General features: G+C 34.1%; 4 protein-coding genes across 10 annotated transcripts in view; 2 read left to right on the top strand and 2 right to left on the bottom strand.

The window, feature by feature from the left end:
- Positions 1 to 14,181, bottom strand: part of LOC108724051 (uncharacterized) — a 39,394-nt gene extending 25,213 nt beyond the window's left edge. The window contains exon 1 of one of the 2 annotated variants that reach the window (XM_018450206.1): positions 14,092 to 14,181. In XM_018450206.1, coding sequence (XP_018305708.1) covers positions 14,092 to 14,169 — 78 coding nt within the window. In that variant the 5' untranslated portion in view covers positions 14,170 to 14,181. Of the gene's footprint in view, positions 1 to 9,119; positions 9,225 to 14,091 lie in introns of those variants that run through there. The other variant, XM_018450196.1, reaches the window with a different exon arrangement.
- Positions 14,182 to 14,869: 688 nt separating this feature from the next.
- LOC108722611 (UPF0605 protein CG18335) lies at positions 14,870 to 17,340 on the top strand. The gene is made up of 9 exons (XM_018447805.1): positions 14,870 to 14,982; positions 15,148 to 15,286; positions 15,464 to 15,554; positions 15,679 to 15,854; positions 15,945 to 16,029; positions 16,206 to 16,216; positions 16,437 to 16,509; positions 16,755 to 16,983; positions 17,251 to 17,340. The coding sequence occupies exons 1-9, from the start codon at positions 14,942 to 14,944 to the stop codon at positions 17,318 to 17,320; spliced, it is 915 nt and encodes a 304-aa protein (XP_018303307.1). The 5' UTR covers positions 14,870 to 14,941; the 3' UTR covers positions 17,321 to 17,340.
- On the bottom strand, positions 17,223 to 20,772 carry Kyat (Kynurenine aminotransferase). 5 transcript variants are annotated; one of them, XM_018451634.1, is made up of 8 exons: positions 20,727 to 20,772; positions 19,577 to 19,701; positions 19,324 to 19,474; positions 18,871 to 19,107; positions 18,554 to 18,797; positions 18,307 to 18,473; positions 17,866 to 18,216; positions 17,223 to 17,768 (listed from the first exon to the last, which is right to left on the bottom strand). In XM_018451634.1, exons 1-8 carry the CDS (start codon positions 20,766 to 20,768, stop codon positions 17,712 to 17,714), a joined length of 1,374 nt encoding a protein of 457 aa, XP_018307136.1. In that variant the 5' UTR covers positions 20,769 to 20,772; the 3' UTR covers positions 17,223 to 17,711. The 5 variants fall into 5 exon arrangements, with proteins under 5 accessions (XP_018307136.1, XP_018307145.1, XP_018307161.1 ...); XM_018451643.1 differs by lacking the exon at positions 20,727 to 20,772 and adding an exon at positions 19,940 to 20,034; XM_018451659.1 differs by lacking the exon at positions 20,727 to 20,772 and adding an exon at positions 19,845 to 19,927.
- A 1,189-nt stretch (positions 20,773 to 21,961) lies between these two features.
- On the top strand, positions 21,962 to 23,697 carry LOC108723228 (E3 SUMO-protein ligase NSE2). 2 transcript variants are annotated; one of them, XM_018448793.1, is made up of 5 exons: positions 21,962 to 22,170; positions 22,587 to 22,747; positions 22,824 to 22,917; positions 23,336 to 23,522; positions 23,590 to 23,697. In XM_018448793.1, exons 1-5 carry the CDS (start codon positions 22,092 to 22,094, stop codon positions 23,687 to 23,689), a joined length of 621 nt encoding a protein of 206 aa, XP_018304295.1. In that variant the 5' UTR covers positions 21,962 to 22,091; the 3' UTR covers positions 23,690 to 23,697. The 2 variants fall into 2 exon arrangements, with proteins under 2 accessions (XP_018304295.1, XP_018304303.1); XM_018448801.1 differs by having other exon boundaries at positions 22,108 to 22,186.
- The last annotated feature ends 272 nt before the right edge of the window (positions 23,698 to 23,969 follow it).

Genomic DNA, 23,969 nt, shown 5'->3' with positions numbered 1-23,969 from the left:
GCCGGTTACCTCGCGTTACGCCGTGATCGATACGAACACGCTCCTCACCGTGGCTCTCTTTAATTCTCGTTTTTGTCTCTGGATTATCATACCTGTCAATTCCCCAGACAAGTCAAAATTCTATTTTTCTTTATAGTACGTCGTGTAAGTGAATAACGAGAGTTTGCCAAGAGATAAAATTGAGATTTGACAGTGAAACAATGTTGTGATATTATTAGAATGTTGATAATTTATATTCTAGCATTTGTATAAAATATTTAGCACGTTGTGACTGACGAAGTATTGAGATATTTAAATTTTAACATAAATGTACAAAGGGAATTAGCTAGACACGATGTTAGTGTTTTTCTTTAAAAAAAAAATAAACAATAATATATTTCTCCTAAATGTTTCAGTTTTTACAAAATCATCTTTATGAATAAAAATAAATCACTTATAAGTCATAATTAAATTCAATTATGAAATATTTAAATTGAAATCAGATATTTAAATTGCTACAAAATTAAATCTTTACAAAAAACACCTTTCCTCAGAAGTTTATATAGTCTATATATGGATGTATCTGAAATAATGTACACTAATCATACAGTGCTATTCCTAATAAAAAACTGAGTCGAAAAGTCCTCTACCATTTTGCAATTTTCGCAATAGTTAACGAGATATTAATTACTAAAAATCGCTGAATATTGATTTTCAATAATTTTTTACTCAAATACTATCAACTTTACAGAAAAGCTGCAACAGACAAAAATCATTAATTTTCTTCTACTAAAACTCTAAGAATTTTTTATCAATTTTTTAGTATTGCATTTTCTTATTTTTACCAACATGAGAAAATACAGTATTAAAAAATTCTGAAAAAATTCTCATAACTTTATGAGAAGAAAATAAACAATTTTTGTCTCTAGCAGTTTTTCTGTAAAGTTGATAGTATTTGAGTAAAAAATTATTGAAAACCAATATTCAGCGATATTGTAATTAATATCTTGTTAACTATTGAGAAAATTGCAAAATACTAAAGGACTTTTCGACTCAATTTTTTTATTAGGAATAGCATTGTATGATTAGTATTATTTTAGGTACATCCTGTATATAAATAATATATTTTAATAATATTTTCTTTAAAATAAAAGATATAAATATTACAAATAGTAATTAAAGTTAATCTTTGTTGACCAAAGGACAAATTTATCATTCAGGCATTGGTAGTTAAAAATATATAAAGAAACTGTAATGACGTTATAACTTGACGCGATGGCACTTTTATTAATAACGTCTTAACTCTGTGCCTTGGTAAATAACTTGGATCTTTTCTACTTGCTCGCGGGTGATAAAACGAACGACTACGCGCGGAATGAAATCTCGGCTTTTATGAGAGGCATTTTGCGCGGCGCAATGTGATGAAAAATACGCGGTAAGATCCTGAAACGGCCCTGAACTCGATACACGGCGCGCGCGAACGATTTCGTTGCTATTATAAAGTCATTACCGCCGCCGTTGTTACATTAAAGCGTTGCGCAAATAGCGCGCGGCGATAAATTAATGTCATCAGGGACGTAGGAATTTTCGAGCTTTCCCGCGAGCTGTGCATTTTGCAAAAAACCTACTGCGCGCATGCTGCCCTGTTACGCGTGTAACAATGTACCAACAATTGTAACTCCCCACGGCCATCCCACCCCTCACGTGTGCGTGCGGATTGAAAATATCGTTAAACAATCGCGACATAGAGAGGGCTGCACAGAGAATTTCTCACCGTCAGGAAAATCCGCTATTATATTGTGGACGTTGGCTAATCGGAAACGAACGACAAAGCTCATTCGCATATTACAAATAAAATTGCAAAAGTAAGAAAATCGACGCAATCACTGCTACTTATTAAAGGAATTCCCAAGTTAAATAATATTTCATTATTTTTAACTTTCATGTGTATTAAAATGTAAATAAATCCATTTCTGTAGTTAGTTTTAAAGTAAACAACTATCTATATTAAAAAAAGTATCTATATTAACGCATTTAGTAAATAATAAGAACTAAATTTTAATCAAATTAAATATATTATATTTTCTTGAGTTAAATTGTTTAACTTCATTGCTTCAGTTAAATTAATGACATATTGAATAGGAGCAGTGGAGACCTATAAAAATAATTCAAATTGGGTATAATAATTTAACATTATAAATTTAATAGTGTACATATACTTGTAGAGTCGTTTAATGTATTATTGATATTGTTTATCAATTTAGTAATCTGATAATATTCTGTAGCGTAGGAATTAAAATTGCCCCAGTAATATTGCAAATTGAACCGTTGTTTACTTCGTATGAACACATCGATACGCAAACGTGTTGACTTAAGTAATATCAGCTGACTTAGACCTTATTGACTTGTACATACATACGATATTTGTCGCAATTGATAGCCGATACGGTAAACAAATAAGTTAAAAGCAAATATAAGCAAAGTTTGTAAAATAAATCCTACAAAATCATAAACTATCAAAGATAATTAAATTACATATCAAATGTAAATCGAAATAATTAGTTGAGTAAGAGCTACGAAATAATAAAAAGAATCAAACTGAAACTTATGATAATCGCGGTAAATGGCGATATGAACGTATAAACAATGTTTTTATAAACAATAAATATAGTAAAGTTAATAAAGTGTGGCAGTTATCGGAAACCCTCTGTGGGGATATCGTTCTTTATCTTCGTGCTTTCCTGATGATCTCTCTTCAGGGCTGATACCTACGCACGCCCACGCATCTCAAAGCAAGAATACACGCCAGATAGATAATTCCTTGCGGCTCCCTCGCTTGCTTTTCCACCCTCTCGCAACAACAAATCGCGCATACGAGTACCTACATACGCGCGCATAAAGATTCTTCGCCCACGTTCGCTGAGCTCGCGCTCTCAGTTATGCCTTATTTATGAGCGCAAAACGCTCATGCTCGTTTTCATACCCACAGGAACAACAAAGTAGCGAGATACGAAAGATATTCCTCGCAGAAAGTGGAATCTCGATCGGAATTCGTGTGGCATTCGTCTCTCCCTCCCCCTCGATTTATTAAGAGAATAATCTGAATTCTCCAATTGAGCCAATTTTGCGTCACTACAACAGGTTGGGGAATTTCTGAGGAATTTGTAAATAATGGTGGCAAATTTGCACTTAATTATCATTCCTTCGAGACTATTTGTTAAGAGATAAGGATCTCGATTTTTACGTCAACGTAATCACACAGATGCTCCAAAAATTTTAAACTCTTTATTATTTTAAAAATAGCTTGATCTTTTTCCCTAACTACAAGTCGGATGTATCTGTTGCTCCATAAAGATAAAGAAACAAAGTGCACGTTCGCACGTAATCGCGAAATACCTTCTCGAGCGAAGAAGAGGAAGAAATGGAAGATATCGCTGCGTTAGGACTCGGTGAGGTGAACCTTTGATATACAGGGTGAGTTGCTTAAGACCGGCCATCCAAATAATACCCACAGTTTTGAAGATAGAAAGAAATGCTTGAAATAAAAATTATTTGGTATTAAGAGGGCACCATATGATGAACATTTTTTCCCAGGTGGAGGCGCTTCGGAGATTTTAAGACTAACTTCGTTTTTTTAAATGGAATTATATGAATTTTTTTACACAATATGATTCCTCTAATTATTCTACATAAAAAGATATTAAGGTAGAGATGTCAAAAAACCAATACGAGATATTTTATATTTTATTCTGGCACATATTGACATAAAATGTTAAATAACTCGTAAACTATTAACTTTTTGGTAATCGTAACGTAAACTATTAACTTTTTTTAATACTTTTATGAACAGAATAATGAGATGAATCAATTGGTGGAAATCCTCTGTCTCTCTCTCTCTCTCTCTCTCTCTCTCTCATATGGTGCCCTTCTCGATACCAAACAATTTTTATTTTAAGCATTTCTTCCTATCTTTAAAATTGTGGGTGTTATTCGGGTGGCCGGTCTTAAGTGACTCACCCTGTATTATCTAGATACTTGTACCTATTGTACGGAGGTATTGATCTACGAGGCAATCCTTATTATCTGGCAGAAGAGAATGGGAGCAATCTAACAATCAGTACATATTATATATATGGATGCATTCCGAACAAACTGGAGAAGCCTCATCATCAAAGAGGATTAGGAATCGTAATTAATTAATACTAGTGCGCTATCGTGGTGTTCAGAAATTTTTGGCATCAGATGCTGTTTATAATATCTATATTTATTAATAAACACGCTCATATCAAGAGATTGCTTCCGCGGAGAAATCTCTGCATATGTCAAAATTTAAATAAGTCTTTAAAAAATATACATATATACTAAAAAAAATTTATTAAATATTAATACATATTTCTTTGAATAATACTAAGTAAACATTTACACAATAAAAAGAATGATAAGCAAATGTTTATTAAAATTTAATATTTTTTTCCGTGCATATATATAATTTTTTTCGAATCTGAACGTATATATTTTTTATAATTTAATTATAAAAAGACATTTTATTATATTAAATGTGAATCACAATAGCACTGCTTTAAAGCACTAGGATAATAATGAATAGGATAATAACGAATAATTTATCACAGATCATCTGCGACCGATTGGAGCCTAGGACAGCGTATTTCTGTCGAGGAACTTTAATTTGTTGCTTCGTGTTCGAAAGGATATATTCAGGAATTACGCGGGCAGGGCATTGTGAGCGAGATAAGTTATTCTCACGGCAGAACGCGCAGAACGAAGCCGAGAGGTCCTGATTTATCGAGAGTTCTCCCGAAGATGGGGGCATGTTCTCCGGGGAAACGTGACTCGTTAATCGGTACCATCGTACCGGCTATTTTATCCGGTTAATAACCAGCCGTGAAATGAACGCGAGAATACTATAAATACTTCGGGGATTATCCGGGGAAGAAGTCAGGGGGGGAGGGCATAAAGATTAGAGTCGGTCTCGATCTCGAGATAAGATAGGACTTTCCAATTTAGTTGCTTCTTTATCGCTCCCGATAGGTGTTGCAAATTTTCCCGAGAAAGAGGGAGAGAGATAGAAAGAGAGATGCTCTGATTTTACTAGAATATTCATTCGACAAATATAAGATAATAAAGTAGCGCATAGCTTCTTAACGTATTCCGCGAGCCACAAAGGAAATAGTAAATTAACAGAGGAATTATATGGCGGCGTATACGCGATAGAACTCGTTTCTCCGCGAAGCAATGTGAGCCGAGAGTGAAGGACAACGTGTGTTTGCGTACCGTTTACGCGACAGTTACAATATCTTGTCGATTTGCATAACATGTCCTCATTACCGAAAAACCCGGCGCGGCGTAAAGAAACGGTAAAGGCCCGTTAACGCCTCGTGGGATAAGCGTCGTGGGATTTTTCGAAAACGCTGAGAACGGTGGAAACGACGTCTCGACGAGAAAGTTCGAGCTTAAAGAATCTTCATTGTGGGACACTGCATAGAAAGGACACTGCATACAAAAGTCTGTCACTTTAAGAATACGTTAAAAAATAAAAAGAAGAAAAAGGCGAGGTCGTTAGCCTTCGAGAAAAGCATGCGCGATATAAACGAAAGATTCACAGCTCCGGCAAGCCCGTAATTTATAAGCTCGGCTTTGGATACAGAGAGAGCCGCATTCGAAGCGAACCTAATGGACTTATTTCACTTGCACTCTGAACTCCTTATAAATGGAGTTCAAGCCTGTACCGAACGTACTTGTGCCATTTGTTTTCGTAGAGTCCTGTCGCGATATCTGTAATTTTATCGTGGCGATATGCAAATTCATGCGTCCTTTATTTCTCATTTTCGCTGCACGCAGCTCAGAATATTATTTCTCTTTGGGTCTCTTCGGTGTGCATTTTCACGGTACGTCTCCCATGAGAATGAAACGCTCATTCGTTAAGCCGCACGGGCGAGTATTTTTTTTAATAAACGTCGATTAAACGGACGCGCCTTTGGCAGTCGCGCCAATTAAGTCTTGAGCCGCTTTTAATTGTTCCTAACGAGGCTAAAACGAGCGCACACCAGTACTCTACGTCATGTCGCATAACAATGACTAACGGTTAGGCCGCGAGCGTGTCTTTACTCTGTTTTCTATTACATGTTGACGAAGTCGACGACATGAGAATCGATTTACGCTCATTCATACATGAATCGAGGACGCATAATACTTCCATTGGGAAGAAAGAATTAAAAGTCGTGAAAGTTTAGCTTGAGGACTTTGAAATTTTATGAAAATTATATTATGAAAAATCATATTAACATATTATCGATAGAAATTATATTATAGGCACATTAACATAAAATTACATTAAAGAAAAGATCATACTAAATACATATAATTATACCCCGTATGCATGTTATAAATTAAGCTTAATTTTCTCTTTTTCCAATATCAGAAATATCGGAGCAGATTCCTCTCTTCCGTATACCCTTCCCTTTTCCTGAACATAAATATCGCATTATATTAACATTTAGTCTCTCTACAATCCTTGGAAAATGGACGCATGACATCTGGGCAAGCAAATTGACAGCACTCAAAAAAGAAGTGTTTAATTTTAAGATATTAAAATATTTTATTCTTGTCTCTATTTTTTAAACTTGAAGATGTTTAAAATTAAAACATCTTTAAATATTTAAAAAATGGACACAAAAATGAAATATTTTAGTATCTTAAAATTAAACACTTCTTTTTTAAGTGCGGATACCGACTGCTGAGTGATTACATGATCGCGATGTAATTTCGATTCATCAAATTCGTACATACATACATACATACGTACACCATACACTGAACGTACGCTGGGATGAAACGAGATTGCGTAACGGCCGTAACGAATCGCGCAATTACAACGCGAATGAATGTTGGGGAATCAATTAGAAACGAGACGCGCGACATAGGATAGATAGATAGATAGGTAAAAGAGAGAGAAAGAAAAAAAAACGCGATCGACTTAACGTAGCTTCATTAGTTACGCGAAAGCTATTACCTGTTCATTAGATCGCGAACGCGGTTCTCGATCCGTGATAGTTATTCCGTGGGTTTTAAATGCCGTGCTACCCTTATTTAACGTCGTCTTTATATCGACGCCTCTCGGTCCACCAGCTATTTTTAATTAAACGTTAAGGTCGCCTTTGGCACGCTGCATAGATAGAAGGCATAGAAGGCTCGCATCGATTGTGCGTCTTGAGAAACGTGGGCGCTTTATATAATATTATAATAAAGCGCGTTTTATATGCTCATTGAAGAAAAAATAACACGACTAACGTTGAAAACCCCCTCGCAATTATTCCGCGAGACGGCTTGCTTTCGTTGCAATAAAAGCGCGACGTACCAATTACGAGACTGCTCCTTATGCCCGTGTCACACTACGCATTGGAGAGGATTGCGAATTAAGGAATAGAATTCAGCCATTAGAACGAAACCAGGGTTACCCTGGTGAAAATTTTTCTCAGAATTTTTCACATAATTTTTCAGAATTTCTATATAATTTTATAATTTTCTCACATTTTTTATACGAATTGGAACTCTTCTCAGAAAATATATATCTTTTCACAGAATTTTTCATATATTATATATTACTTATGAAATATCGTAAGATTTCTAAAAGTTTTGTAAGTATAATTTCTGATGAAAATGTTATAAAATCTAAAAAATTAAAAAATATTTTTTAAAAATTATGGGATGAGAAATTTCAGAATATTTCAGAATTCACTTATATGAAAAATTCTGAGAGAAGATGTAAACTTTTCGAATATTTCTGAGTATTTCTGAAAAATGTTCCAATTCGTAAAAAAATTATCAGAAAAATTTTCACCAGGGTGGTGTTTTAAACCAGAGTTTTAAACATGTTTTAAACAGTTTAAAACATGCTTAGTTGATGTTTTTAATATGTTTTAATATGTTATTTTATAGTACTGTTTAAAGCATATTTGAAGCATTAAAAACATATTTAAGAAGAAACGCAATATGTTTTATTCTTAAAAAAAAAATATTAATTTTTACCAACCCTGAAACGGATTAAAATTAAAGCTATCTAATTGGTCGAATTCTAATCCTTAATTCACAATCCTCAATCTCCAATGCGTAGTGTGACACGGGCATTACGCCAATGGAATTAATCATGAGCGGAATTAACGCTAAACGAACGCAATTATCCGGTCGATGATACTACTATTAAAACAAAAGCGAAACATCCGGACTACTTCAGATGCTCAGACGAGCAAAATTAATCGGTCGGACATTATCCATAATCATTAGCTATTAATGTATTCGTTCGGCACGTCTTTATCGATCGACAAGCGGAAAAAAAAAACGACGAGTTAAATTAAAGAGCTCTCAGAAGCCGTTCTTAGAAGCGTCTCGAGTACGTCTCGACTACCTGTCGTTGACCGGTTTCGAACGCGCATCAATGACTTCTTGAACTTCGAGATTAGTCACTTCTGTGACGGGATTTGCTTTTCCATACGAAAAACGTTTCTTCAATACTAAAAATCTTCTTCAAGAAATTAACTCTCAACTACACATCTATAAATTAAAACTACATCTAAGCATTCTGTTTGAAGTACAAAATGTATATAAGCGAACCTCCTTACGATGAATGATAGAGGAAGATTTAAAGTTCTTTTTATCTACAATTTATAACTTCATAGTATCAATCAGATTGTTTAACAAAAATTTTCGTTTCAAGTTCAAACGACCCATTGTTGTAGTTGAGGTTAATTATCACTGTTTTTATTTTTTTAAATGTTTGTTATATTAATAATATTTTTTTAAAGTGATATTTATAATAATTAATTTTTGAAAAAAGATAAAATAATCAATAAATGAAAAATCTGAGATCTAATAAAAATGGAAGAAATAATTTTTTCACTTGATTCGTGTGCAACCTGAGTCGCTCATTTTTGTGTGCCAAATCTGTCAATTGATTCCAGGACAGTTCACCTACTTTGCAAAAAGGTATTCGCGACAGACATTCAACACACTTAATCATCGATAATATCGTTAGTTTCTTCCTTTTTCGATAGAGCATTTTCAAGTCTAGGTAAACGGAAGACATGTGGTCGAGGAGGGTTGAAGATTCTTCGACTCCGACTCACCTTCAGATCGACATGTCGTCCGTCATGCGAATGTCGCCGATGGAAACCCGTCACGCTCGAAAGGATCGTCGACACGATCATACCATCACGATTGTATATAATCACGTGTCGATATCAATTACCTACATTCCCGAACAAAAAACGCCGATCTGCATTTATTCCAGATTAAATTCAAGGATTTTTTTTTTATTTTCTATAATGATAAACACGACCGCGTGAAGATTTCCGAACACTTTTATTCGACAGATTTATTATCTCTATGGTGATCCACGAGACACACCTGACGAAGAGTAGAACTACACTGAGCTGGTGGCTGTCGCGAGTATCCCTCCTCTGGCCTTTGTCCCCCTTCTTCCACGTGTCCTTTCTCTTCCTCTCTACCAAGCAACCCTATCTGACCTTTCTTTGCCTCTGGAATTACTTTGACAGCCTCGGCGACCTAATCCAACTTTTTTTCTTGGCCTCTTTGAAACGATCTTCGAAGAAATCGTCGGTAAATTCAATAGTAATAATGTAACCAAGCGGAATAAGAATGAAAGAATATGTACATATTTAGCTCTACTATTAAGGCCGCGGTCCAATTCACGCTCACAACGCTTAAAAATCATTTCATTTTTGTTGTTTGTCAAATGTTAAACAAAGACGAACGATGCTCATCAGCGTTGTGAACATGAATCGAACTACAGCTTGATACTAAAATTCTTGAATCTAAGATTTCCTTGATCTTTGAAATTAGTATATCCTACAAAACAGTTAGATACATATAACGATAGTTTTTATTATTAAACTTCTAATATTCGGCAGTTTTGACAAGAAATCTAAAAAAAATTTTGCCAAAATACATAATATTGGAGATTAATTAAAAAACTTATGCTCTTTCTTTCAATTTCTTTGCATCTCTTATTATCCTTTTGTTAATTTCAAAAGGCACACTTTGTTATGTAGTTTAGAAGGATCTAAAAAAAAATTTAAGCCTATATTTCATTCGCGTTCCCGAGGCACGGACCGTTTTCAGCGCCTTACGAGCCCACGCGGCTTTAACGACGTGAGCCGTCGTGTTCACCGATTCTACTGGTGCGAGTTTATGGATTACGGTGCTTCCAGCACTATAAAGTCTGCCAGAGGAGATCAGCAGACGCGCGCGTGAGTCACGATGCAGAAGGAAGCGGCCGCGCGTCCTGTATGTATATATAAACGTTAATATCGCTCATTCTTTATGACGCGTCGAGCTGAGGAGTGCAAGGGCCTCTGGTAACCGTTAACCACATCCCGATGTGGATTCCTCTAGTCTAATCTCCCTTAATCATCATTGTTCCTGTGGAGAAACCACGCGTCAACCTCGAGGAATTTAAGATCCCGGCGGCCTGAAAAAAATCGAATCACACGATCGCTGCATCGCTCGCGAAATCTCTCGTCGTTTTCGCGTTTCAGTGGATACCGTCGAAGTATTGCGTCTGATAGGCGGATTCCCCGCGGAATGCGGTCACATTGGAACTGGCGAGTGTGAGAAAGTCACCAGAAAGAATTCCACCTTGGAAACAGATTGATTTCCGTGGCATCAATCGTGAGACACTCGCTGTTTTATTCCACGACAGTTTCTTATTGAGATTAATTTATGAAAATGTTAAAAACTTGCGAATACAAATCGCGTTAAATTTCCGTTAGACACATCGATTTTCAAGTTCTGATCGAGAAGTTCAAATAAAAAATAAGTACTTCAGAAATCCTCATACACAGCTCATGCTGTACATAAAACAAAGTTAAATTAAATATATTCATATCTATAATATTTAGATATATCTATTATAAGTTTTATGTTAATAAAATCAATTTTTATTATATGTATACATTGAAAAAATACCAAATTAAAAAAAATATTTGTTCGGATAATTCTAAGTAAACATTTACTAAATGTAAACATATATTTATTTGATATAAAAATCATTAATTTGATTTAACTCATTTTTTATTTTGAGAGAATGTTTATTTACTGGAAATATATTAAGATTTAATAAATTTTTTTCATGTATTGAATGATCGCCGTGATTCTTTTATTAATCCAATTACTTGCTTAGATTATTTGCTATTATGTCGATAGATTATGTCACCGGATAAATCGATGTTCCAATTCAGAGGACAAACTTAAAGTCTACTGTTGTGCTTCTTCGTCGTTCGTAGAGACGAAAGGGTCGACTCGGCGATCCGTAAATTATGCGGATGATCGTTGTCGCGAGTAAATTATGTACGCGCGTGTTCTTCGACGACGACGACGACGACGACGACGACGACGACGATGTCGCCGTTTCTTCGTCATCCTCCGGTGGCACATAGCGTCTTGTTATCCACGTCTCCTAATTCTTTTGTTCGTACGCACGCGTTCGATGCATTCGCGTGATCGGCGTGACTCGCATCACATTCGCGATCGCTTCATTGTTTGTCCTAACATAAGCGACGTGCGCGACTTTAGATATCCAAAGCGAAGCATCAATACTCGGATACAATCGGACGCAAACGTTGAGAGCCATTGATATTCAAGAAACGGAATTAAAGTGACGAAATCATAGGAGCCGCATGTTCCTTTCCCCTTTTCTTTTTTATGATATATACGCTACAGGACGCGAATGACTCATGTTTTACGCACGTGCCATGCACCATGCTGCGTTATGTTGAAATCTTTTTGGATTAAGAACCTTCAGGAATTTCCTTGCCCAATTTTCTTTATAATCCCCTGAGAAATCATATTTTTATCATTATTTAAAAAAATAGGCGATAGAGTTTCTTATAATTTTTACAAAAATGTATTCTGGATTTTCATCGATAGTAAAATTTAATTAAGTTTTAAATTAACAATTTGGTTTAACTGTGAATTTTTCTGATCCTTAGTTTCCTGAAAGCTATTGAGTTAAAGTCAGAGTATACGGAAAGTAGGTGAACACCAATTAATGTCTTTTTTTTTATTCGAAGAACACTGTCCAGAGAATCAAGTTGTTACCTATAAAGCCCTGAGAAAATGATTGATATTCAGAGAAACGCTCGCGTGTCGACAAAGTTTTTGTGCGCATTGCAGCGTTATAGCCGCTTCCGTTCGTAGTTTCCGTTCCGCGTTTTTCGATGATAAAACAATGATTCAAATGTAACTTATTAATCTAATTTAATAGATAAACCTAATTTAATTGTTTTTTAAATCATCTTCTAATTCTCTGAAAATATTTAAACATTTAAATATTTTAAATATGAAAAACCGATGCAACAGCAAAACAAAGAGTTATATATCGAGAGTCTATAAATTATTCCAGCCCTGATATTTATAGATTTACTCACGGTGAGCTCTAATTAAGAGAGTCTGTGAAGGATGAATGAATTAACCTTCTGATTCACTGAGATTAATGATCTGCGCATTGATATCCGACTACTAATTTATTGCCAGCGTCGACGTAACACGACAAGAAGAGACGTTCAGGTAGTCAATTAACGTTTACATTTTTCAACTTTAATTAATATAAAATATTAATCCTGGGAACTTATATCGATTTTATAGAAAATCTAACATTTTTGTAAATTAGATTTCGATTTAAAGTGACGCACGTGACTTTCGGGTTAAAAACGTTAAAATTAAATCTTTGTTTATAATATGCGTACAATATAACGTATAATAATACATTTTTATCATGTATATCTGACGCTATATGTCCTACACCCACACTGCGAGTTAGCAGCGAGTAATGCGTGATAACGTTGCTTCCGGTTGTGGGGACGCGAAACAAACGCCAAGCAAAACGGAGAAAATTAGTATTTCTTTGTTGCACATATGCAACTGCATTCGTTCACCTGGTATACATCTGGCCAGGTCAAAACCCTCCCTTCAAAAGTAAACGATGTAATTAATGCTCAATGAGTCAGCATGGGGAATATTTAATTTCACGACATTTTTTTGTAATAACTATATTGATTGAAATATGGATATTGTAGAATAATCAGGGGACTCTAGTAGCAAAATTTATTATAATATTGGTCAAGTATATTCCCAACGTTCAGCCAAAAGTATCGCCAATAAATTGCTGCTGGGGATATTATTTAATCCTTCACGGAATGTTATTCTTTCATTAACAAGCAATTCTGTAACAATTCTGTTGCATTACGTAAATAAATAGATTAAAATTTCAGCGAAGTATAGAATTGAATAATTGCAATGCGGGTAATTTTACGACTTTTTCCACTCTCTCTTTCGTCTCGCTGTCGAAATATCCGGAGAACTCATAAACGTGGCCAGGCGTTAAGTGTTACCTCCATAAGTTTCACTTTTCCTGTTAAGCACTATTATTATCGCTTCCTCAGTGTAGGTGGAATTTCCACTTTTCCGCAAATCTTAATTTGTCACTCATTTTTCCTTCTATCTAATTATCTCTCTTGTTTTCTCTTCCTATTATTTCCGCTCATTAACAAAATACGTACAAAGTTATTAATACATCGTTATACTAAATTAATACACATAGAAAAATACAAATTACATTAATAATTACTTGTTTCAAGTATTTCAAGAGTTCATATATCCGCAAATTTATCATCATAAGCATCAAATTTATTCAAAATATATTCTGAATCCTAGTAAGTTTAATATATATATTTCAATCAAGATTATTAAATTAAAACAAGTTCGATCTGCTTATTATATAAAAAGTCGCTTCTTCAATCAATTTTATATTTTTCAAAAATAAACAATCTTGTTTTGAATACTTAATAATGAGTTTTTCTAAAATTTATGGTAAGTATATATTTTAAAATTATTATCAAGAAGATATTCTTTCTTGATAATAATTTTTCTTTCTTGAAGATAACCGTTATTTAAAAGGAAGTAATTATATTTCTTAATAATAAAATAATATTTTTCTGTGTGTACTGTCAATTAAGAAATAATTAGTTGCTACCAGTTTCATTAAAATGTCATTAGCTTAAGCATAAATAAGTCGTTTACCTCGTCTTTAGTCACTTTTATAGTCTTACATGTGGATTCGACATAAAAGATGGAATTCATCTCTGGACGGAACCACATAATTCTCGCCTCTATTTCTCTCCTTTTCTAAATAATTTATTAACCTGTTTAATCACGTAATCAGCATGTTTCTCGTTTCCATTTTAAACATAAAAAAGAAATGCAATCGCAACACTTCACGAATTCATGAAATTATTCCACATGATATCACTAATTTTTTTTTTCGTATTGTATCAGTTATTTTTTAATCATAAATCTCTTCCGCTGCTGATATTTGTCATCTAAGAATGAATCGTGTTTATTTCCGCACTATGTTTATATCTTATCATAAACAAAACTTTTCTTTCATTTTAAAATTTTGTATATATGTATATTTTCAATTACACACACAAATATCGGATGCTAAGCAATTAAAGATTTATGTCAGAGGCACTCGTTAATACAACATCCTATCGTCACGGTGGTCCCGTGAAAACTGGAAAGCGAAACTATAATCACGCACCTTCCCCTGTTTAAGTATACGCAACGCGTATCCTCCCTACTCTATCACAAATACTCTCTCTTTCTTTTTCCTCTCTCCTCGTTATCCCTATCTCCCCTTTTGCCGGTTGATTATCTCTCAACCCGCATTAATTCTTTTACTCAACGAAAACCGCTGCAAAAAGGCTCGTAACGAATGAAATCACTAGAATTTCAATTGTTTGGCAGCATGCATTTAAATTATACAGGTTAAGACGAGAAAAATATTTCTTATACGAAATAAAAAGTTGTAATTTGCTTTTTTTCGACAGATTTTTTGAAGAAATTTTAATTTCACAGCATAACTGCTGAAATGGATCTTTTAATAACGGCAGATCCTCATTTTATCCCAGGGTAGAAAATTAAGTCTTATAAAACCAATCGGTTCTATTTTTAAATTAAAAATTAATAAGCGATCTATTTAATAATCCAATAATTTATTATATTAAGAACATGAAACGGTGCAGTATGTAGAGTACTTCGGGAATTTCAAGAAAATTGTCCGGTTATTCTTTTCAGATATTCCGGTTATTGTCCGCAGTACCGATTCAATTGCGGTGAAACGTACGCAAAAGCCACGCATAAACTGCTGCTCGATCCTACAATTAATCATGCGAAAATACTTATCCTAGCGGATCGTGCAGTTACCGATTGCGAGGTGAATGATATGCAGTACTATACTTGGCGATAACATAGTAAATAAAAGATAAGATAATATAAGATAAAAAATATATAAAATGAACATATAAATTAAAAAAAAAATTTAAGATCTCGATTCACTTTATGGCGCGCATTTAAAAAATAACTTTTTATCCGTTTTCAAACACATGTACAGCGACCATCAAAGAGCGATATTGATACGGTCAATACTCGTTTCAAGAGGACCGATTCTCTCTTCGTTCACCCTATGTTGCCAGGATATGAGGGTGCTTATCGATTCCTTGTAATGCTTATCTGTATAAACTTCCGATATGCGTTCAAAATCATGAGTCTGCGTCGCCGCGGAACGAGTTTTCCTCAAAATTTAACCGATTACTGGGCATTGTATAGGTTTTGTACCAGGATCGAACATTAGACTCGGACAAAGATACGCGGTGCACGCGACCGAAGGTCTCGCCGACTTCGAACGACAACAATTGCAAAATAAGGCGGCTTTAGATCGGCTGAGGAGGACGATCAATGTGCAATGTGGACGAGCCGAGCCCCGGAATTTGGAAGAACGTCTGGTGAGAAAAGAGTTAAAGAATCGTCAAAATTTTGAAGTTAATGACAGAACGATATCTCTTTAATTTCTAATAATTTAATTATTATTACAGCTAATTAAGACCTCGTTTAAATTACCTTTGCTTACTGTGCGACCTGAATATGCAACAATGAATAATTTATCATCCGACGAGAAATGCAAAATATCAAAAAATGATACGTCTTCATTTTATATATAAAATTATTAAATTATGCTACTTGTATAAATAATTATAAAATAAAATTAAACATCGAAAAGAAACAGAATTAAATTATCGAATAAAATTTGCGGAGCAAATACAACTACAATTTGTTCAACATAATTAATTTCTAAGCTCTTATCACCGTTAAGATAAATTTTTTATAATTTGTTAAATCAAATTTATTACAAAACGACAACTAAAATAATTGTATATCCTATATTAATTAGTCCCCTATAATAATTATAGGACCACTAATATTAATGAAGCGTTCAATTGTTTCTGTAAATCAATGAAGAATTTGCCATTAAATAACATAATTTATTGTTTCGTACCTTAAAAATTTAGTTTTCGCACGGTTATTAGCAATCGAATAAAATGAAATTTTCAGATAAACAAAATCCCACGTGGTATTCCTTCATCCGCGAAAACGCGAAAAGTAAGCGATTAACAGTAAGGTCGTATATGTTTGTCTCATTGTCAATAACATAATTTTATGTTTAATGAGTTCATATTACATTTATTTAAAACAATTCGTGAATTTTATAAATATTTTATGCAAAAAATTCAAAAAGTTTGATACTATAATTTATATTTTCATAAAATAGAAATATTTTTAATTTTTTAATGTGCGACATTTTTTAAAGAAAAATATACTTATCATATGAAATATACTTCACAAAGGATACGCGACTCATATTCCTCACGGCTATTTCGAAACATCGATTATTCCATCGTACGACGATGCATTATACAGTTTCGCAAAATGTCAAAAAGGACCAAGTGTAAAATATAAAATAACGACTGAGATCTATCTGGAACCACCGTTACTTGTCCAATCCACTGAAATCTACCATAAAAACGTCGGAATGATACCGAATTATTTTGGACATATTCCTGGAGCAATGTTCAGGCAAATTTAATTAATTAATTAATTAATTAACTAAATACAATTAATTAGGTTATATGAAATAAATTCATGAGTGAAATACACGAGAATTGAAGGGAAGGATATGTCAACCTGGAGATCTAAGGATTCAAAAACTCAGAATCTAAGGATGAAGAGTTGGAATCTAATAATGAGAGTCCAACGAAAGAGGATGACTCAGGGATCTAAGAATCCGAGGATCTAAGTACAAGAAAACAACACAATTTTTTCAACAATATCTTTACTTTGTAGATGCGGTAAAACGTTCGGAGTTGATTCAAAAGATGTCAAGAAATGGCTTCGAAGAGACTCCGACCTGTAATTTAACTTTACAACAATGCTTATTTGGGTCGATCGTTATCAATTATGATAGTAATTGATAGATACTTCAAGATCACTTAATTGAATCTTATATCGCATCAAAATGTATAAAGGTTTACACTGTACAGATTCACACATGCTTGTAAGTTTAATATCACAAATATATAAATTGAGAAACATTGATTAATTTAAGGCGTTAAAAATGTATAAAAATCATAGTCAGGGTAATTATAAAATTTTTCCTAATTATATCAATTAAACTTTCCGTACGCGCAATGTGCTCGAATAGCATGAAAGATACTTGAAAAATTAATCAGTGTACGAAGCACTTAAGTCACCGAATGTACATATTATACACAAAAACACACATATATATATGTACATAATCTCAATTATTGGGACGCCCATTTCTTCAAGATTTTGGCGGCTGCTTTTAAATTTTCGTCTTTCTGTTAAAATGTAATAATCGATGTTTAACAAACGCCAAAGTCGTTTGTTGTCTTAATCAAAGTTATTGTATTTACCTTCGCGATAGCACACACTTACCTTTATAAAACAGTATCGTACGTAGTCCTCTGCCAGAGTTTTATGTTCAGGACCGTAAAATGCCGTAGGAGGAATACCTTGAAGACCGACGTTCTTCGTCATCCACTTAGTAAACTTATAGTCTTTATTCTCGTCCGTTTCCTCATGCAGTTTCACTTTGTTTTCCAATGCAGACCAATTAGCGAGCATAAAGTATCCACCCTCAGGTATTGTCGGTATCATACCAACTTCTCGGAGGAATTTCGCCATATAATCACGCTTCGGTAATAATTCCATTGCCAGACTGCGGAAGTAACAGTCCGGCTGCTCTAAGCGTTCCATTTCCAATTCGAATCCGATAGCTACTGCTTCCTACAATTAAAAGTAATTCACAAAAGTAATTCACTAATTTATCAAAGTAAAAAAATAATAGAATTAAAAAAATTGTATTTAATTAATTACCTGAGTTGGTGTAGTACAAGTATACACGGAGTTTTGATGTACCACTTGTAGATTGTGCAACAAATTCGCTGGTCCGTAGGCCCAACCTATTTTCCAACCTGTAACGCTGAACGTTTTTCCCGCTGATCCAATCGTGATTGTGCGTTCGTACATACCGGGCAACGTCGCTAATTAAAAGAATAATTTTTTAGATGCCATTCTACGATTACTATATCGCGTATGACTAACTTTGTAAGGCAACTCTTACCCATTCTTATATGCTTGTACGGTTCGTAAACGATGTGCTCGTAAACCTCGTCAGAAATAACAAGTACATTCCATTTTTTTGCGAGATCGGCAATAAATTGCAATTCATCCAGCGTAAATACTTTTCCTATAGGATTGTGCGGAGTGTTGATGATGATACCTTTAGTTTTCTCATTGAAGAGACCTTCCATTTCTTTCCTATCGAATACCCAATCGCCAGAGGTAACTGTGCCTGATGTAGATTTCTGCGCGAGTACATAATATTATATATTTAATGCAAAAAGGATCTTTCTTGCGCTTATTATCTAAACTTTTTACCGGTTTTAATGCTATGTATCTGGGAATTCCTCCGGCAGATTGTACCATAGGTACATAACAATCAAAGAAAGGTTCAATGATGATCCATTCATCTCCAGGGTTAGTATGGCCTTGTAGACTAGAATATAATGCTTCGTAAGCACCAGCAGTGACCAGTACTTCCTTGTTTGGATCCAAATCATGATTGATAAGCTTGGAGTAAAACTTTGCAATAGCATTCACTAATCTTGGATGACCCTGCAATATTCACATTTACATTAGTGAAATAAAATTCATTTTACCATACATAGATGTTATCAATGCTAGTTACTGATAACAATTATAATTACAACACTCTCTCTGTTAATGTTTCATAAAAATCAAGTTACTATCAAATTAATGAGAGATAAAGAAAAATTATATATAAGATACAAAACAATTCGAATGTCAACGAATAGAAAACTTGTTATGTACAAATCCTCTCGTATACTGTTGCATAAGTGGATTGTCACTTTTAGCGACAGCAGCCAGGGCGTTTGTCACATTCTCCGGCGCGTAATAGTCAGGAAAACCTTGACCTAAGTTCAGTGGCTTGTACTGCAGACCGAGCTGGATATATTCGACCCTAACCAAACAAAACATAACCAATACATATGTAATAATGAGTTTTTATGAGTCTACGTAAAAATTTACAACATTAATATATCTGTAAGATAATGTTACTTACCAGACGGACTTTTCATTGCCCTTCAAACGATTTGGTAAATCAAACTTCGACATTGCAGCGATGTTTCTTACTGTACTATATGAAACGGTCTTACTCGTCGCCAGAAAACAGACTCTCGTTAGCATCTAAATAAGCATATAAGCAAAATCTTAATGAATACAATAAATTGCGTTCTATAACTATCTTAATTATACACGATAATAATTCTTAACTACAGCTTAAAATATGAGTGACAACAGATACAACAATTCGGAGCACAAGACTGTACTTCTTAGAGAAAGCAGGAATTAGACCGGAATGTGGAATAATCTGGATTGTCGTCATAATTGTCGAAAGTGTATTATCATCACGATAAAAACTTACATAATACATTATGGCGGGAAACTTGACTCTAGCGAAGGCAAATCGCCATTTTAAACTGATTATGAATTCAACAAATCATTAGATTGAATTGATAAATAATTACTTTGATTCCAATTAACAGTACTTTTTTATACATCGCTCATTGTTCATTTTCAAGCGACAAAAAGACCACGTGAGTGATTTGTCACCAATGAAAATTCTAACATTCAATCACGTGACCTTTTCATCGTTTAAAAATGAGCGACGCGACGAGCGCTGCATGAAAAGACACCTTAATCCGAGAGAAACGCGATATCGAACATAGTTTACTAGTTATCGAAATTAGTTACTTATTTTTATTTACATAAAAATTGAGATAATTCTCATTTGTGACGCCTTAATTCAGTTGAATGCACATTTCTTTTCATTCCAATCCCAGACAGCACACAATATTTATAAAATATTTACAAAATATTTATAAAATTTATTTTAAATATTTTGTAAACATTTTTGTGGTCTTAAATTGCATATCGTTAATCTCCGTCATTTTCCCGCCGCGCCATTTTCGTCGAACTTTTCCCTAAAGATTGAACTTGATGAAAAATTAATATTTTTTGCGAAGATATTTTGTAAAAATCATGATCGTGAGAGATTTTTTTAAGAGATTAGAAATATCAGACAAAATCTATTCGTCTTGTAAAATATTATAGATCAATTTCTTATTTGTGATTTGCGCGACTACTGTTTAAATCTTGTTAGTCGTTTTTTTTTTAAATCTTTTTGGAATTCAATAACAGGTTTTACTTACTGAGAGCACAAAGAGAATCGTAACGCCTCTCACGACGGACATGTTCGGTTTGATACAGTTTCAACTCGAAATGTAACAACGAAAGGCAAAGGCCAACTACTTTCACTTTTAGCAGTCCACCTTCGTATTGACGGATGGAATAATCCAATCTCCCCCTTCCCCCTTTTTTCGCGCGCCTTTTCGACGGGCATAGATAAAATATTCTTATAGATTGGCAACTCTGAGTGATTTTCCGTAACAAATATTGAGACTCGAACGAGTCTGATGCGGGGTCTACAATAGAAGTCGTAGCAGTCGTAAGGTCTTAAGTCGTAGAAAATTGACCAATCACAGTCGAATATGAGAAGAATAATCAACTGTGATTGGTCAATTTTCTACGACTTAAGCCCTTACGACCACTACGACTTCTATTGTAGACCCCGCATGAAGCCGAAATCATGCGGGGTCTACAATAGAAGTCGTAACAATCGTAAGGCCGGAATCAGACTACGCATTGAAGATTGAAATTTGACCAATCAAAACAATAGGAGCTAAAATTCCTTTGTCCTCACTGGTCAAATTTTAATCTTCAATCTTCAATCTCGATCTTCAATGCGTAATCTGATGCGAGGTCTACAATAGAAGTCGTAGTGGTCGTAAGGGCTTAAGTCGTAGAAAATTGACCAATCACAGTTGATTATTCTTCTCATATTCGACTGTGATTGGTCAATTTTCTACGACTTAAGCCCTTACGACCACTACGACTTCTATTGTAGACCTCGCATCAGATTACGCATTGAAGATCGAGATTGAAGATTGAAAGATTGAAATTTGACCAATCAAAATATAGGATAGGAGCTAAAATTCCTTTGTCCTCACTGGTCAAATTTTAATCTTCAATCTTCAATCTCGATCTTCAATGCGTAGTCTGATTCCAGCCTGAAAAAGGCCAAAAATTTATATTTTTCTTATGCTGGATTCACACTGCATCCGATTTTCGTCGTACGCTCTACATCCAATCAGAAAACAGGATTCCGATAATACGAAGCAAAATTCATCGGAATCCTGTTTTCTGATTGGTTGCAGAGTTATATATATATATATTTATATACATACCGAGAATCTTATGATATACGAGATACGACTGATAAGGATACGACAAAAATCTACAAAAAAATATGAATTTTTATATGGTTAAATATTTTGTACTTTTTAGTCTTTATTTTCTTTCTTTCAAACATTAAAATATTCGTTTTGATCCCAAAACGTAGGTTTAAAAATGTTCGTTAAATGGCGTCAGTTCGGCAGTCTGTTTAAAGATCGGGTTGATAGGAATTGGACAACCAGTATCGATATTATCAACAGAATAGATAAAATCGCACGAAAATGACACAAAATATGCAAATGATAGAGGAACTTGATGATTGTTTCTTAAAAACGGCGGGGAACATCATGAAATACTTCGGTGAGGGTTCAGCGAGGTTAGAAATATGTTCAGAATCTTCTAAGTGCTTCTTTCTCCGCATTTTTGCGTTTTCTTTGCTCGTCTCTTATATTAGCGTATTGTTCAAGATAGAAACTTGACGATTGTTTTGTGAGAACGACGAGGAACGTGAGATACTATAGCGAGGTTTCGTTGAGGTTGGAAACAAAATTTTCCAAGTGCTTCTCTCCGAATTTTCTTTGTTCTTTTTTTGCATTCGAGTCTCATTTCAAGCGTAGAAAGTTAGAGATACAAAGTGCTTTACTTATTGTGATTTTGCGCTCTCTCTCTCTCTCTCTCGCTCTCTCTCGCTCTCTCTCGCTCTCTCTCGCTCTTGCTCTCTCGCTCGCTGGCAAGAAAATAAAATATGTTGTGTTAATTTTATGTTATATTTTCAGACAATGAAGAAGAGAGACAAAAAATGTTGAAGCTGATACGAGAAGCCTTAATAGCCAATTGTAAGGAGTCTGCGAGAATAAAGGCTGCAAATGAGATTAAAGAGCAACTGGAATGTATGTCTGAGTTAGACTCAGAAAAAGACGTGAAAAACATCACAACAGTAATGACCGCTTCAAATCAAAGAGTTGTCAGTTTGATTTTTGAAATTTACAATTGCTTGCTATTGTTTGTAACAGGAATATAAGAAGGCTATATCTGAAATCCAAGTTAATCCATTACAAGACAGCAGACTGTTGAAGTATGATCGTCAGATTGAAGGCCTGTGTCTAGGTAAAGTCTGAAATGAATGATCTCAGCACTGGAATTTTGTAACTCTTTAACAATGTCTATATCATTACATTGTCATTGCGCAGCTTTTTTATACACAAGGTAATTTTAATCTTAACAGGCAAATATTTCAAAAATATACAATTTTATCAAAAAAACATTTTAAATAAAAGTTGTATAGAGGAAGATATCACTGGTATGTATCTTTCTATATCACACAACTTTTATTTGGAATGTTTTTTTTTAGTAAAATTGCATATTTTCGAAATATTTGTCTGTTAAAATTAAAATTAATCACCCTATATATAATACCTGCACAATAACATAAAAATGCTGACACTGTTGTTTATAAAATTCTAGTACCAATCACTTGAGGTTTATTTTTATGTATTTCTTTCTGAGATTAACACAAATTTTGTAGCCAACGAAGCTGAATCTAACGTGCCAGATGATGCGGACGCTGATCTACGGTTGACAGGCAGCAAAATAAATATAATCGATCCAATCTCAAAGATAAGAATGACTGATCCTGTGAGAAATGCAGTCTGTGGTCACGTATACGATAAAGCAAGCCTTGTCGCGATGTTAGAAAAGAATAAGAACACTAGGTATGTTTTTTACATCATGTCAAATATTGGGATATGCTACTATAAGCGTTTATGTTTGCATTCACAGATGTCCTGTGGTGGGTTGCACCAGTCTGGATTATATAGATTTAAGTCAGTGTCGCTCTGACATTGTGACTAAAACGTACCTGGAGAATCATCCTGCTTAGATTTGAGAGCAATGGATAAAAATATCTATGAATACATATGTGTTAGAGTCAAATGTACATTCCACGTGTGTATATATACTCATATTTATATTGATTTAAAAATTATTACTTTGATTATATTTAAGAAAATTATATCATTAAATTTAAATACTTTTTCTAATATAATTGCAAATTATACAAAATATATTTTATAAGCTACAGTACCCATTATAGAAGAAATAAAATTCCTAGTTGTACGGTACAAAAAAGATATATTTTTATATTCGTGCCGAAGATAGGT

Source organism: Mycetomoellerius zeteki, unplaced genomic scaffold (genome assembly GCF_001594055.1).
Source record: "Mycetomoellerius zeteki isolate Tzet28-1 unplaced genomic scaffold, Tzet1.0 scaffold106, whole genome shotgun sequence".
Classification (NCBI taxonomy): Eukaryota; Metazoa; Arthropoda; class Insecta; order Hymenoptera; family Formicidae; genus Mycetomoellerius; species Mycetomoellerius zeteki.
This window is presented reverse-complemented; position numbering and strand designations above follow the sequence as displayed.